We start from the raw sequence: 17047 nt of genomic DNA, 5'->3' as shown, positions 1-17047 counted from the left end.
TTTGACAAGGGCCAAATTATTATGGCCAGACGACTGGTTCAGAGCTTCTCTGAAACAGCAAGGGTTGTGGGGTGCTCCCAGACAGCAGTGGTGTTCCGAGGAGGGACAAACAACAAACCGGCAACAGGGTGTTGGGCGCCCAAGGCTCATTGATGCCAGAGGGCAACAAAGACTATTCCGTCTGGTCTGAAGCAACAGAAGGTCTATGTGGCACGTGTCACAGAACGTTTTTATGATGGTTACTGGAGGAATGTGTCACAACACACAGTACATCGCACCCTGCTGCATATCGGGCTGCGTAGCCTCAGATCAGTCAGTGTGCCCATGATGACCCCGTCTTCTGTCAAAAGTGCCTACAATGAGCACACGAGCGTCAGAACTGGACCTTGGAGCTGTGGAAGAAGGTGTTTTCTTTGACATCACGTGGATGGCCGTGTACGAGTGCGCTGATTACCTGTGAAAGCGATGGCACCAGTATGCACTGTGGGAAGACGACAAGCCGGTGGAGGGAGTGTGATGATCTGGGCAATGTTCTGCTGGGAAAACCTGGGTCCGTCCATTCATGTGGACGTCAATTTGACACGTACCACCTACATAAACATCGTTGCAGACCAAGTACACCCTGTGTTCAACTCACACAGCTCAAGCGGAGAAATCCCCAATTATTAATGGGTTAGATCAGTGGTTCTCAACCGGTGGGGCACGGACACTCTCCCGGGGGGGCGCAAGTAGGCTACGATGGAAGAGAAAAAAAACTGGAAAAAAAATAATTTGGGGCACATTTTTTTTATCACTAAACTACTGTCATAAAAAGTTATAGTTTTGTATATACATAACTCCTGAGTAAAAATTAAAATGTGTTTTTACTGATTAAAAAAAAAACAAAATTTGGAACAAATTTCATTGGTTTGTCGATAGTGAGCGGAAATGCAGGTGATAAGCATAAGCGATTTCATTAAGCGAGTAATTGAGTCGTTCATTCAAACGATTCGTTCAAACGGCCGATTCATCAAGAATGAGACAGATGTTTGTGAATGGGTCATTGAATCTTTGACTCAACCGATTCGTTCACAACACTGAATCGTTCAAAACAAGATTGAGTATTGCTGTGAGATGCGCTATGGCTATGCTGTGATCTTTGTTTGGATTCATCGGATCTATTTTTGCTGCTAAAATAGACCAAAACAGTCATTATTTTGTCTAAAATGTAAGTGACTTAATATTATTAACTTGTTTGTTGAACTGTCATATGAAATCAGTGTCACATTTTCAATCGTGAGGTGATGGTAAATTAAGTGATGGTCAATTGTCAGCTCTCTTGGTCGTCAGGTCGTGTGATGTATGTTGCTGAACTGTATTCAAATGTTATAAATATAAAAACACCACATTTTGAAATTTAACTGCAGTATGTCAATTTAGTTTATTTGTGTGTGCTGCGCTCATAGACTTTAGAAAACGGCGCCATTTGTTTGATTTCAACCTGTCTTTGCAAGGCCACTGAAACTCATATTTTGCTCCTTGCAGACAAAGTGCACGCCTTCACACAAAAACTAGACCTCTGGCATGGCCGCGATCAGTCGAGGGAACTGCGACATGTTCCCCAGCCTTGCAGACTTTATCACTGATGCAGGCACGCCACACGCATTTCTCCTCCCTATTTCAATCAGCGCCTGAGCACCTGTCAGCAATGAGAAAACAATTTGCGACATACTTTAAAGAGGATTATCGCTCTTTTGCTTGGGTTCGAGATCCGTTTGTGTGCACAGCAAACGAGCTATCAATTGATATGCAGGAACAGCTTATTGAGCTGAAGAGTGACAGTAGACTGAAGGAACTCTTTAGCTCCTGCCCTCTTTCATCATTCTGGGCAGCATTGATGCAGGAACACCCTGAACTCTGTGACGTCGCCTTGAAGATTCTCCTTCCTTTCGCGTCGACATGTTTGTGTGAGGCAGGATTCTCAAAAATGACTGCACTCAAAACGAAATACCGCAATCGTGCACAAATCGAGGATGATTTGAGGCTATGTTTATCAAACATTGAGCCAAGAATTGAGGATCTTTGCAAGGCAAAGCAGGCTCAGGTCTCACATTAACATCACCTACCAGCAAGCTTCTGTAAAAAATGCAGATGATGCCTACTATTAGGCCTAGTAATAATAACAATAATAAAGCATAAATTAATATCAGAGGTCTGGTGCCAATTCCCAATTATAGCAATAGCCTAGTAATGATAATAGGCCTACTGATGATGATGATAATAATAATAATAATAACAACAATAAAGTATGTAACCTCATATAATTATATAGCAATAGCCTAGTAATGATGATAGGCCTACTACTATTCATAATAATAATAATAATGCCTGCAAGCTCACATTAGAAGTCTGGTGCTACTGCCAATTATTATAATAATAATAATAATAATAATAATAATAATAATAATAATAATAACAACAATAAAGCATGTAACCTCATATAATTATATAGCAATAGCCTAGTAATGATGATAGGCCTACTACTATTCATAATAATAATAATAATGCCTGCAAGCTCACATTAGAAGTCTGGTGCTACTGCCAATTATTATAATAATAATAATAATAATAATAACAACAATAAAGCATGGGGTGGGGCGGGGCGGGGGGCACTGGGGCCCCAACTGCAATGAACCAGCTTTGGGGGGGCCCAGCTTACAAAAGGTTGAGAACCCCTGGGTTAGATGAATCTATATATCTATATCTAACTTCTATATACAGATTCTATAGATGTTTCTTCTCGTTTTCATATTTTGCACTGTTAATATGTTGCAGTACTGTTTTTATCTCATCATACTTTCGTCAATAGTATGCTTTAATAAAATCATTTAATTATCGTCATTATGCGCCTTTTTCGTCTCATTATCGTTGACGAAATCAAAAACCCTTCATCAATGAATGTTTTCATTAGTGATTTCTTTGACTAGATTAACACTGCCTCCAAATTCCCCAGATCTCAATCCAATTGATCATCTGTGGGATGTGCTGGACAAACAAGTTCGATCTATGGAGGCTCCACCTCACAATTTGCAGGACTTAAATATCTTGTCTTCTGTCTACTAGTCTCACAGAGCCAGACTCTTGACTTCTATGTAGTTCATTCAGGGCCCTCTAAGATCATCTGACTGACATTTCAAATCACCAACCAGTTTGCTTTGATTTTACGTAAGATATAGGAGGGGTATCAGAAATAGTATATACTACAATAAAAGACTTGAAAAGGCACAGAAAAAGATGAATGTGAATAGTTGTATAAAAAACACAGAAGAACTGTGGGTAACACTAAAAGGGATTATTAATGGGTTATTTAAAGACTAATATTTAATATACAAATGCATTATACATCATTTAAATGCAGTTATAACAACATGCATTAAAAGGGCGACTTTCATGCATACTTGCCAAATAGTGAGCCATTTGACCTCACATGTTATAAGTACTTAATAACACTTATTCAAAATTAGTAACCTATGAAAATGATAAGGAGCTGTCAACATTAGACGTAGTTAGCAATTATTGGATGAAAGTCACCCTTTTTATATTCATGTTGCTATAATTGTATATCAATTATTTATAATGCATTTGTAAATGACTCATTAATCAACCCCTTTATAAATGCTTAACAAAGGTAGCATTAATGTAAAGTGTTACTGAAACCTGTAGACTAGGTTGTAGGTTGGTCAGTTTGTCAAAAAGTAGTAAATGCTAATTATATAACAGACAATAATTTAGAAAACAAAGCAGAATATAAAGTTCTGCGCATCAATTTTGAGTTTAGGTACTATTAAAAAAAACTTTAAGCAAAACTTTCAAAGATCTGAGCCCATTAACTGGGCAAAGTTTGGCAAATCCAGTCACTAGTTCCTCCTCAAAGTATTCATAATCATTACATTTTAAACACATTTTTGTTCCCCAGTGGATTGTAATAAACCTGTGCACCCTGACTCAAAGTTGTGTTGAAGTCGGAAAATCGGATTGGATCTGGCGATTTTTACAAGTGTTGTCTAGTTTAGTTTGAAATATTCCTAAACTGGTCTACGAATGGAATACAGTCATGTTGAGTTTTGTGTGATTGTCTGATTGATATGAGGAGATTATGTCAGCAGCGCCCTCTGCTGGATCACATGACAACTGCTGAATGATTCAGACCTCATACTTAATACTTTTCTGTTCACGGATTACTTTGTTCTTCATCAGATCATAAATGTGCTCAATACAGATGGATGTCAGATCAGGCTTTACTGGTTTAGTGTTTTTTTAACATCACTCATCTCTCTTCTCCAGATGAAAATGAGTGTTTGAACCCAGACCAATGTGGCTCTGCGTCCTGTTTCAACACTCTGGGCAGTTTTAAGTGTGGCTGTCCTTCTGGATTCACCTTCGACCCCATGTCCATGAGCTGTGCAGATGTGGACGAGTGTGTGTCGTTTGAGAAGCCCTGCAGATACGGCTGCTCGAACACACAGGGCGGATTCATGTGCGGCTGCCCCGCGGGCTATAACAGAGCAGGACATGGGTGAGATGGGCTGCCAATGGTGTTTCAAACTTTACTGCCAACGAATCTCTTTAAATATCAAATCAAACCACGGAGATCTAACTACAATAGTGTATCAGATGAAAGATCCCTGGGTCATATTTCACCTCATATATCACCTTTTGCATTGTGTCAGTTTTTTCAGACAAGTAATCAAATTAATCACATTTAATTGAATTCCTGCAGACATTGTGTATCTGCTGCTGGTTTTGGACAGATCGGGTTTGAATCTACAGCTAGAATCAGACCAGATGAAGACAACAGTCTTTCAAAAACTCACCAGAAGAAAACTGTGGGGAGAAGACACACTTCAAACTTTACACTGCCACAACAGGTGAGAGAAACCAGTGTGAACATTGAGTGCCCAGATGGGTGGCCTTGGCCAGCCCTACAATTTCATTGGCCACTAATTCTAAACTGAAGGCACTTGTCAACCTTGAGGCCAAACAGTTCTCGTCGCGGAACTGTAATTCCGTTAATCCAGGCTCGTTGACACATTTACGGATTATATCTTCATCGTGGTGCTTCAAAAATCAGGATTAGAATGGACTGACTGAGCAAATGACCAATCGTGAGCCACCATAGCACGTGTGGAGGCTTCACGCTATTCTCCGCGGCATCCACGCACAACTCACCACACGCCCCACTGAGAGCGAGAACCACATTATAGCGACCACAAGGAGGTTACCCCATGTGACTCTACCCTCCCTAGCAACTAGGCCAATTTGGTTGCTTAGGAGACCTGACTGGAGTCACTCAGCACGCCCTGAATTCGAACTAGTGAACTCCAGGTGTGATAACCAGGGTCTTTAACACGGAGCTACCCAGGCCCTCCTGTATGCTGTATTATTAACACTTTTCTGTTCAGACCAGAATCCTCTGCATGCAGCAATGACACCTCCGTCATCCTAGCAGTCCATTTATTCTAGATCTTCAGGTCAAGGTTCATCCAATGCTTTCTGCAGCTTTTCTCAATAGGGTTGCATGGTATATCGGTGCTACGGTATTATCTCTGTGCTAAAGCTTAACAATCCTGCCGGACCCACAGTATTTTTTTTAAACGGTTTGATTTTAACATTAGATTATTTTCTCTGCTAAAACTTTCCTTCTTGTGCAAAGATCACTGACAATCGTTATTATTTACATTCACTGCATGTTTTTACCATTTTTTTATTGACAAACTACAGTACATCAAGAGAAAGATGCATTAGAGTAATTTTTATCAATATATCAAAAAGAGTTATAAAATATTGAAATGTATTCAATAATATCAACTCCCATTGATTTGTCTTTAGCAGGCTTCTGTGAACAACATCCAATAGAATGTTTAGTCTTAAAGTATGCACATTTACAGAAATATTGATGGATTCTCATGAATTCTTTATAAAGAATTATTATTTATGTTAATTTTACATAAAATGATGCAATCTATGTGCTCTAATGCTCTCATATGGTGTGCTTATATTCATCAACGAAGCATCCATGTGCGTATCTCGTTCTAAGGTTGCTTCTCATTTCTAAAATTGTGCATCCTCAATTTCTTTCCTTGATTCCATTCCTCATTTCCTAGCTCCTCCCTCTTAGCAAACGAGGAAAGCATGCAAGGAATCGAGGACAGAGGAATGGAAAGCAAGACTGATTTGTAAAATGAAATGTCCTGCTCACTCACACATCCCCTCAGAGCTCTTGTTGTTGTTATTAAAACATGATTGATTTATATCTTCATATGAAAACATAATAATTCAGGATGCACTGATAATTTATGTGACAACTGTGGTTTATTTAAACCGCAAAGGTGATACACGAATGAAAACTATTGTGTCAAATGTGAAGGAGGAGAATTCATTCGTGCGTCAGGTGCTTCGACCAAAACGTCTTCCGCATAGGATTCTCCTTGTTTCCTCGGGAAGCTTCCTTGTTCCTCGCCTCCTCATTGTGCATTTAGAGGATTGATACATCCATCATCATGGTGGACTCTGATCGGTTTCCGGGTCATAGGCTGAAGGACGGAGGAGCGAGGAAACGAAGACACAATTTAGGAAATGAGAAGCACCCTATATAGGGTTAGAGACTAAGAAAGTTATGACATAATGCCTACCTTAGTGCCCACATGACAGGGAATTTACAAACAATACCATATTAGGAAGTCAGTGTCATATATGGAAAATATGGAAATAAATTGCTGATTATTAGACTTAGAAAAGACTTATTTGTTGAATTTTTTTAATTATAAAAAAAGATATGATTATGATATCATCACAAGCCTACTTCCCAAAGACGCCATTGGTTTGTAGAACCTCTCTCATGGACCTTACGATCAAACTTTTCTAAACACAGCTCAATACCTCAAACTTTTATTCATCCATCCATCCATAATAGTCATTTCTATAATAGATTCCATCCATAATAGTCCACGTGCAGTTCATTTAGTGCCTTGGCCTGGTGTACCTGCAGGATGGACATGGCATGCAGGGCGGAGGCGGGCTGTCCAGCGGCACTGTAGGCTTTGGTCACCAGAGACGACATAGTCCTACAGTCTGTTATCTGCATCGCAACCACCTTATCCACTTGAGGGACCTCCGTGTAATTGTGGACCGTCCCCGCATTGGGACAAACCTGGAAGTTTGTTTCGGGCAGCCAAAGGTGCCCTCCATGACCTTGTCAGTTCATCGTGCACCTCCAGCAAGAAAGGGACCCGGAGGGTGGATGGGGCATGGCTGTGAGCGGTGCCCCGAACCGAGGAACCAATCATCAAGCCGTGAGCACTCAGGGGAGGGTGGAGGGTTCCAGTCCCGGGCGGCCCAGGCAAGCATGGCGGTCAGCTCTGCGTCAGCCTCAGACTGGGTGGGCAGACCCGAAGGTGGCAGCCCAGTGGAGTCATCGGCATCCAATATGTCTCATTACGGGACCGGACAGGAGAAAACGAGCCTGCTGGGGAATGGGATGTCTGTGGGGAATTACCCGGCAAGACTGCGCCCATTGAACTCCCCAAATCGCCTCCAGCACCAGCCGGGCCGGCCTCATACCCGTGGGTAGAAGGCGCAGCGTGGGGGGTTGGGGGGGTGGCTAGAGTGGCTTTCCCGTGGAAGTAAAGCCACGACTACAATGTTGCTATGGTCATATCCTCTTAATGAGAACATAAACCATCCACAAACGCTGCCTCAGTGTGATCGCTGCCCTGACACGTGGGGCAGCGCCCGTGGCCGTAAGAAGCGGAGAGATAACGACCGCATCCAGGAATCACACAAAGACAGAAAGGCATCTTTAGAAAGAATAGAATATAAAAAAACAGGAATATACACTCTTTTAGCGCGGGAGGAGAGAAAGCTGTGGGAAATGCGGCATATATCCAACAGCATATGCTTTTTAAGAGGTGAATGGAACCGCAGTAGTATTCAGCTCGTTGAAAGTACAACCGCTCGGCTCCGAAGAAAAAATCTGAATGAAATTGCATTCCAGCTCCTTTTATACCCGTATGTCCGGGAGAGTGGCATGCAAATTTTGAGTGAGTGACAGAAGGGGAACTGTGTCCTTGTTGAATGACAGGCTTATTTCTATAGCTCAGTTTTCATCAACGTGTTTGTATGCGCATTATGGGACGTTGCATACAATGGCTGGGTGGAAACACAAAGATGAAAAAAACACATATACCTACTTGAGGTGGATACATTTTTTAGTCACTAAGAAGAATAAACTGTGATGGAAACACATTTACTAAATAAACTCCTTTTGAATTTATTAGAAATACAAGATGCTCATCAATAAATGTGACTGAGGTAATGTGACTGGTTAGTCCAGTTATGAACTAAATATTCAGCGGACCAGTCATTGCATGTGAAATGTTGCTCTGTTCATTCTGAAATATCGGTGTCCTGAAAATCCAAAAATCCAGGTTTATGGACACTTTTGAAAAATATCAAATAGATCTGCACGGTAAAGTAAGGATGGAGAAACGCACACACATTGCGTTCGCAAAACTGTGTGACAGGTTGTCACTCCCAGACATGAGACAAGGTTATTTACAGTATTTTGTCTGCATGCTATAATTAATGTATTTTATACAACAACAAAAAAAGCACAATTTCCATGGATGTGACAGTTTTGGTCTTTTGAACACATGGGATGGAAATGCAGCTTTATTCTCACTTTGTTCTGGAGATATTCCGATTTTTCACATAAATTAAATTCGCAACTTGGATGGAAATATTGCTTATGACAGTGACGCGCTCCTTTTATATGCACGAAAAATGTATTCACATACACCCACTGTTAAGGTTTAATTTCTATCTGTCATGTCTATGTACAATATGTTGTTGTCATCCATCCATTAAAGAAGAATCCAGATATAAATTCTTAGTATTATTTATTTGTTGGTTTACATCTCAATACACTGGCATAACATCAGTGCCCGAGGGAGCAGCAAGTTTTATTAAACTCGAGTCAAAAATAAAAGTCACATTTTGTTTTACACATGCGCACAATGAACTCTTGCACATTTTTGTCATACAACAGTCAGTAGCATAATCTAAAAACAAAATAATAGCAAGCAACATAACATAACTTATATAGTTAATGAGAACATATAACTCAACACTCACAGATACCGCAAACACTCCCATCTACATCCACTTGTGTATTGCACTGGCACAGAAATTGAGCCCTTCATGTTCAATTTAAATGACAAACAACTATAGAAATTCTTGAAAATGTACACATTATTATTATCATCATCATCATCAATGAAATGGGGATATGCTTCATGCACTCTTGAAGGAGTCTGTGCTCCAAATGTGCATCAGTTTAGGATGCATGTGTATATTAGTTTATTGCAGCTGATAGGTGTTATACTGTAGCTGTTGTATATATTACAATTTCTAGATTTAAAGGCAACTATCCAGTCATTAATTGATTATTTTTACTGTCAGTTCATGCAGGAAGTTCATCTCTCCAGTATGGATGTGAATCAGCCATTTAAATTACAGCTGAACAACTCTGAAGTGATTCCAAGTGCGCCCATCCTTAAGCTGCTGCCTGCCTTCAGAGCGCTCACACAACATGTCATGTACACCATCACCGCCGGCAACCACGATGGATTCTTCCAGATCAGACAGCGTGCAGGTGTCAGTTACCTGCACAGCACACGCAGGAAGTCTCCTGTCAGACACTATAGACTGAAGATCAGCAGTTCATCGCTCTATAACACGAGTGACAGAGATGGTCAAACTCTACACCTGACCCTGCACATTACACTGCAGTAGAGCGTCACTACAGCCTCTTAAACTTTGAAGTAAATGTGTCAGGTTCAGAAGCTGTGCTGAGCTTTATACAGTATTTAGACACTTTTGAACACTTTAGTCACTCTTAGCAAATGCAGCTGGATCTTTTCTCAGAACTGTCTGTTTTCTGAGTGATTTTTGCTCAATGACATTGAATGAACTGCTGTTGTGGTGATTTTTAGTGGATGTATGAAGTCTGTAAATTCACACAGGTGGAGTTCAGCACATTCTCTGTCAACACACTGACAAACACAAAGTAGCACAAGACTGCATACAATTTTTCAATCATTTTGCTTGTTGCTATAATTCTATTAAATAAATGCCTGTTGGCTTGATATTTTGTTATTTAATGGAAAGATATTATTAAGCGTTGCATTTGATTCAAATACTTAGGGAGTCATTCTATAGGGATGATCACATTGATTTTAGTTTGTACAGGCTTACACACACACACATACACACACTTTACTGGCAACTCATGTAACATTGAATGTGTTTGTGAACATGAATACATCTACAGTATTTCAAATATGTCTGTTCTCTGTTGAAGTGATTTGAGGTTTTATTATTAAAACGGATGACTGGAACTACTACTCCTGTCACTATAAATATCAGTTATTTCAAAAATGATAACGCAAAGGTCTACAAGAGGCTAGTTGGTGTCATTAGTAAGAAAACAAATGAACAAACAGAAGAACACCTAAAGTCTGTTTGATATTTAATTGTCATGGTGCCAGTGGTTCTGCTCACCAAAAATCTATAATAAAAACAATTTGACAAGTTTTCCAAGAAACGGTACTTGGCAGATTGTCCAGACAGCAACTAACCTACGCCGGTTCTGTTCTACTTCATGCTGACAGCTACAGGAAACAACCAGACAAGATGAAGAGCTCCTGACCGCAGCTAAACCTCTGAACCAACACTGCTCCTGGATGTCTATCTAGCTGCAGAATTTAGTTCTTACCCTGCTCCAACAAACCTGCCTGTCATTATCATGCAATCCTGAACACCTGGATTAGCCGGTTCAGGGGTGTTTAATTAGGGATGGATCTAAACTCTGCAGGAAGTTAGCAGTGCTGGACAGGGTAGGCCCAGCCACTTAGAAAGGTGATGGGTGCTTCTCATTTCTTAAATTGTGCATTTTCGCTTTCCCGAGGACGCATGAGCGAGGAAACAAGGAGAATCCTATGCGGAAGACATTTTGGTCGAAGCACCTGACGCACGAATGAATTCTCCTCCTTCACATTTGACACAATAGTTTTCATTCGTGTATCACCTTTGCGGTTTAAATAAACCACAGTTGTCACATAAATTATCAGTGCATCCTGAATTATTATGTTTTCATATGAAGATATTAATCAATCATGTTTTAATAACAACAACAAGAGCTCTGAGGGGATGTGTGAGTGAGCAGGACATTTCATTTTACAAATCAGTCTTGCTTTCCATTCCTTGTTTCCTAACTCCTCACTGCAAGGAAAAGAAGACAGAGGAATCAAGGAAATGAGGATGCACAATTTTAGAAATGAGAAGCATCCAATGATTGACCCTCCTCTCAAAGCGTCCACTGTTGTTAATGGGACATCATAGAGTCGCAGTCGCCAGAGGATGCAGAGGACATACAACAGGTAGATCTCTGTTTTTTTGGATTACTCTTACAAAAATAAAGAGTTCAAGGCAAATTTGTCGCAAATTCACCACTGATAATTTTCACACGCAAATGAGCTTTGCGGTAAACTTGCAGCAGATTGTCCATTGTTGCCAAAGGTTTGCCAAAGGTTCACCACTACCAGCGAAGAGCTGCAAACGTCTGGCAAACATTTTGGTGAATCAAAAGCTCATTTGCGTGTGAAAATAACGAGCGGCAAATTTGCAGCTAGTTTAGATTTTTTGTAAAAGGTGTGGATGTATGTTTGATGCTACAGGTGAACTTTCCTTGCATCTTCACCGGCTTCTTAGTGATGGGTTGTTTCAGAGCAGCCGTTGAAGCAAAACTTGTCTGTGATCTCGTCTCAGCACCAGTGTTCTGGTTTAAAACTCATCCTAGCCTGTTAAATGGGTCTCTCAAACCCCTGCACCTGTCAAAGTTACACTCAAGAACAAGTACATAGACCTGACTAAGTTCTCCATCAACCTTCTGGACACACTGTCATGAACAGTCCTCCACAGTGCAAGCAAGCTGATCCTGTACTGATCAATGGCTTGAGAACTTTCGTGTTTGGGGATCCACGCTCGCTCAGTGCATTTCTACTGGTTTGCTACCTTGCCCCTGTCCTGGGTCACCTGCAAGATCTTCCCAGTCTTGGGCCTCTCTTAAATATCTTCAAGGTTAATGCACTGGGGCCAGAACCTTACCCAGCCAATGCTGGCTTACCTCTATCCCAACAGTCTCTTTGTGAACCCAAAAGATGCCACATGTGCTACACAAAGAAACTGACTGAAATGACTGATTTTCATTTTGGTTTATTTTTATATATTGCAATAAGGATGTACAAAGCATCGATACCCTAACCGTTAAAATGTTAGAAAAAAGCATATGTGAGACATAGATCAGTATATCAAAACATTCCTGTTCTAGCGTGATCAAATCAGATCCATCCTCATATGGTTTAGCAGGAAACTCAAACCACTGGTCAACATGGCATTTTTAAAAAGGCATATAAAAGATAGAAATGTGATCAAACATTGAAATAGAGACCAAAAAAAAACATTTTTACATAAAACTTAAAACTATTTCAAATTAGCATAAAATAATGAACGAAAATAAATGTTTCACCATATTCATTTGCAGCTATTATTCCACTCCCTTCATGAATGATTTTAAGCTATAAGATATTTACAGGTTAGTAAGGAAGAACAGTGGAGTGAAATGTACTTTGGCAACACATTCTGCAGAATGAGAAATGGAGTGACAAACAAAAAGAAAACAGTGGAACTGCTGAGAGGCTTCTTTCAAGCACATCATGTATGGAAACATTATACATCAATGAGTAATGACCATTAACCAACACGCTCTTCTGTTTCTCTATATCCAAATATAATATACAAGTATCAGATAACAGGTAATAGTTGAACTGCTGATTTTGACAGTATTAGGGTGTAACACAGGAAAGATTGTACCATCAGAAGTATTAATAACCACCCGCTTGAAAAGAAAAAGTACATGCGGTGGACTTACATTTAAGTACTTTTAAATACTAGTTTATATTGAGAACTATTAATGTGAATATAGTCATTCTAACATTTTCATATGGTATATTTCTCATGTGCACAAATGTTAAAGGTTTAAATTGCACAAATCTTACGTACACAAAACCTGCAATAGCACAATAACACACTGAGCCTGCAAAAACATACAAAAATAAAATAGTGTTGGAAACAAAAGTGTGATGGAAAAAAAGATCAGAACAATTCATATTTAGCTGGAGTGAATGTGATGGAGATTATTACTGACCAATACATCAGCTCGCTAAAGTTTAACCCAAGGCACGGCCCGCATAATGAATGTCCGTCACATACAGCATTACAATCCAGAGAAGAATCAAACAAACAAACGACATTTACAAACATGACAATCTGAAATCGGTTTTCTTGATGGCCTTCCACACATCAGAATAAAAACAGAACGAGTCTGCAAGACGGCACTCAATCCTGAGTTTAGATTTCACCTGCATAGAGGGACCAATCGGTCTCACTCACGGCAAAAAACATTTGTACAACTTGACGTGACACTTCAAGACATCCTGTGATCTCCCATTAAGGCCTTTAACTGCACTGGCCAATGACAACAGAACAAAGCCCCATGTTGAACTCGATCGCGGATGGAAAACTGTCCAACCTCGACGGATGATAGGAGAGGTGCTATTTAATAACAACAAACAGGTCAGCATTGCTGTTGAATGTCGAGGTACAAGTGTACAGATCTGGACTGCTTAAACAGAACTTTTTCACAAAAGACAGTCGGACTGTAAAGATGGGGGATTTTGCTGAGATTAAGACAAATGGGGTGATGGCAAAGATTACATTCTTGTTCAGGCATCTATTCATCTAACAATGTCTCTTCATTTAGCTACTAATCAATCAACTAGCCAGTATGGCTTAAAGACTGTAAAAACAACAATCATTACTTCATCTGTTAAGGCAAAGGTCTTCACTGTAGCAGAATCGGTTTGATTGTGGAATCTGATTCCAGAGGTTTGATCATATTTGGTTCATCGTTAGTCATCGATTGAACGAATGTGACGCCCTGCTTCCTGACCGATCGAATTCATCAGCCTCTTCATAAAACCACATGCTGTTCAACTGCACGCAAGGAAAAAACTAATATAGTTTGAAGTAGTCAAATGTAAATCTAAGAAAGAAGTCCAAAGATGAGTGTAATCACCTCTAGGTTCTACTGATCATTGAAACGAGAACATGGAGGGGCACTGCGCTAAAACTCCACAACTCATTCAATGCTAAAAGGAAGACGTCAAACTCTGAATAAAAGGGAACAAACCTGTCCGTCTACAAAAAAAAGGTTGTAAAAATACTCAATGCCACGCAGTGGAAGGTAAATCAGTGCACCCGCAATAAAACGTGATAAAGTCAAAAGAGTCCATTTAAAACCCAATAAAAAACAAAAAACAATCTAAATATACATCTTTATAAATCACCAGTCAGGGCAAAAGTTTAAGAATTTCATTTGACTGCACAGGAAGGCACATCAAAAAGGCTATAAAAGTGTTGCAAAGATTCATGTTTTTCTTCAAAGTGAGGAAAGAAATGAGGTGATTATTGCTTCTTTAAGAGCGAATTAAAAGAACAAACAAACACACAACTCAAAGTTGTGACAGTCATATGAAATGATAACAATGACAACGACAATCAATGTAACAACGTGTGCTCGAAAGCTTTGAGCCGAAGACAACAGAAACAGGCAAACGTTGATCTTTCTCTCATCTTGACCTCCACGATGCGGAAGGACCGCATGTTTGTTTCAGCTTGCTTTCGATTGGTTGTGTTGAAGCTACAGAAAGCGTCCGTCCTCATCACTAACATCATTATCATCATCATCATCGGTCACTGGTGCTGGACTCGTAACGTGTGCTCCATGTGCGTTTCGGCATGTCTGTGCGGTTTGGACCGTGAGCTCTTTAAGAGTAGAATGTGAGCACGCTCTGATGGTTTCCACGCACTAGGAGGATGGGCGGCAGGTCTTTGGATAGAGTGTCCAGCCAGGCCATATACAGAGCACTGGATACGGCCCCTTTCCTGGCCAGAGGCATGCTCCTGAAAAAACAAAACGGAAAATATTAGTCATGAGGAATTGGGGTAATTCTCACGAAACCGATCAAGAAAATGTCCTGGTCATATTGTATTCCAAAATCGACAGAAGCAAATGAGAAAGTATAGCTGCATGCAGCCATTACGGCACACAAACGGCATGTAAGGAAGTAGAACTGGACATCACTGATTATGAAGAAAAGCAGCATACAAAAAAAAACATAGGAAGAAATGCTAATATTACAATACAATTCATTTTTGACCAGAATATGGCACCTAATTTAGGTAATCAAATTTATGGGATGCTGTCAGGGTGTGGTCACGATAATACATACAATCTTCGTGTCAATACCGCACAGCATTGTGGAGATATAGCCTCACATCCTTATTGGCATGTTGCCATGACATTTCTGTTACATGAGAATGATTTGGTTCATCAAAAAGTTTTTCATAACTTTGTCGTGAGTGTCCCTAAATGATACTTGCAAAATGTTGTGCAAACTGGACTTTGAAAAAGTAGCTTTTCAGAAAATCAAAATGGTGTTCAGGAAGTATGGCCAACCATGGCAAATTAGGTATCACTGTACTCGGCATGACCCAAGGAATCTAAAGAATCAACTGTTATAAGCACTTTTACACATTTTGTTATAACTTTTGACCACTTGGCGTCCCCAAACTTTGAGTACATTCAGGTCATGGCCCCAATCACACATACCACATTTCATAATGATACGCCAATGCGTTTGTAATATACAGCAATTTACAACAAAATGTTAAATGGCCAATGCCCACTATGGCTGATATATAAAAACTGGGTATCATTTGAATTGGTATGCCCCAAAGAATGATTATAGGATCTAATTAGAATTAGATTTTAAGCCAAATTATTCAAAAGTTATATGCAATAATAAAACATTTTAATACCTCCTGACCACTAGGAGGCATCATGCTTTTGATGATGTATACGCTAAAGTATTGCAAAGATACAGGTTCACATGTATTTTGGCATGCTCGCCGTAGAATTCGTTGATGTGGTATACGAGAATGGTTTGGTCTATCATCATGGATTCTATAGATGCTTGAGTGTCTCTACATGATACATCCAAAATTGAGTGCAGATTGGGCATACGGCATAGGGGGAGTTCGAAAAAAAGTATTTTAAATTTTTTTTAATTCAAAATGGCAGCATTTTCCTACTTACCGTGCATTCACACCAGAAGCGGCGAGAGCGTCAAAATTCGCTCTGGCTGCCCTGCCTTCAACGCTCGTGGACGCTCTGACGTAGCTGAAACAGGCGGCAACGTTTGTTCAGAATGCTTTGTTTTGTGAACTATATTTAAAGGGGCTGCAATTTAAACATCCAGACATGTCGACCATTTACTTTTTGCCGACCGATCACAAGTAGCGTATATCCTCATGAACTCTTTAAAATGTGAAAATAAGAAATCGATTGATGGCAGAAAGTAATTAAAATTATAGTTGTTTGTTATCAAAATAAAATACATTTGTAATAATAACTGTGGTCTTGGTTGTTTTATATCCCTGTAAGCAAACAGGGACAGATCATATATTACTGGGAAACCCGCCACGGCAATAATTAGTTTCTCCTCCATTTTGTCTTCGGAACGAATGTTTGGTGGGAACCAAAGTTTACACGGTTGTGTTCTCTAGACTTCGCTAGAGCGGAGCACTTCTATACTCCAATAGGTTGCCGCCGAACCGCGTCACAGCTCATTACCATAATGTTGACTGCACTTGAACTTTCATCTGACGCCCACACCGCCCAAGACTCGCCGCGCCGCTTCTCGCTGCCGAAAGATGCTTGCTGTCATTGAAAATGAATGGTTTGAACGCACGGTTACAGTTCTGTGGGCAACCACAGACTTCAAATGGCAGAATAAGAAGAATAAGAATAATAAGAACAATTGCTAAC

General features: G+C 40.0%; 2 protein-coding genes across 3 annotated transcripts in view; one reads left to right on the top strand and one right to left on the bottom strand.

Annotated features, from left to right (window-relative positions):
• Nucleotides 1-10313, top strand: part of LOC127636651 (fibrillin-2-like) — a 169052-nt gene extending 158739 nt beyond the window's left edge. Inside the window, 3 exon segments of the mRNA XM_052117306.1 lie at nucleotides 4324-4555; nucleotides 4760-4907; nucleotides 9499-10313. Coding sequence (XP_051973266.1) covers nucleotides 4324-4555; nucleotides 4760-4907; nucleotides 9499-9831 — 713 coding nt within the window. The 3' untranslated portion in view covers nucleotides 9832-10313.
• Nucleotides 10314-12306: 1993 nt separating this feature from the next.
• Nucleotides 12307-17047, bottom strand: part of LOC127637031 (solute carrier family 12 member 2-like) — a 106948-nt gene continuing 102207 nt past the window's right edge. For both annotated transcript variants that reach the window (XM_052117876.1, XM_052117877.1), the window contains one exon: nucleotides 12307-15120. In XM_052117876.1, the coding sequence (XP_051973836.1) occupies nucleotides 14985-15120 (136 nt within the window). In that variant the 3' untranslated portion in view covers nucleotides 12307-14984. The remainder of the gene's footprint in view (nucleotides 15121-17047) is intronic.

This window comes from Xyrauchen texanus, chromosome 44, assembly GCF_025860055.1.
Source record: "Xyrauchen texanus isolate HMW12.3.18 chromosome 44, RBS_HiC_50CHRs, whole genome shotgun sequence".
In the NCBI taxonomy this organism is placed as follows: domain Eukaryota; kingdom Metazoa; phylum Chordata; class Actinopteri; order Cypriniformes; family Catostomidae; genus Xyrauchen; species Xyrauchen texanus.
Note: the sequence above shows the minus strand (reverse complement) of the source record. Positions and strands in the feature narration are given on the sequence as shown.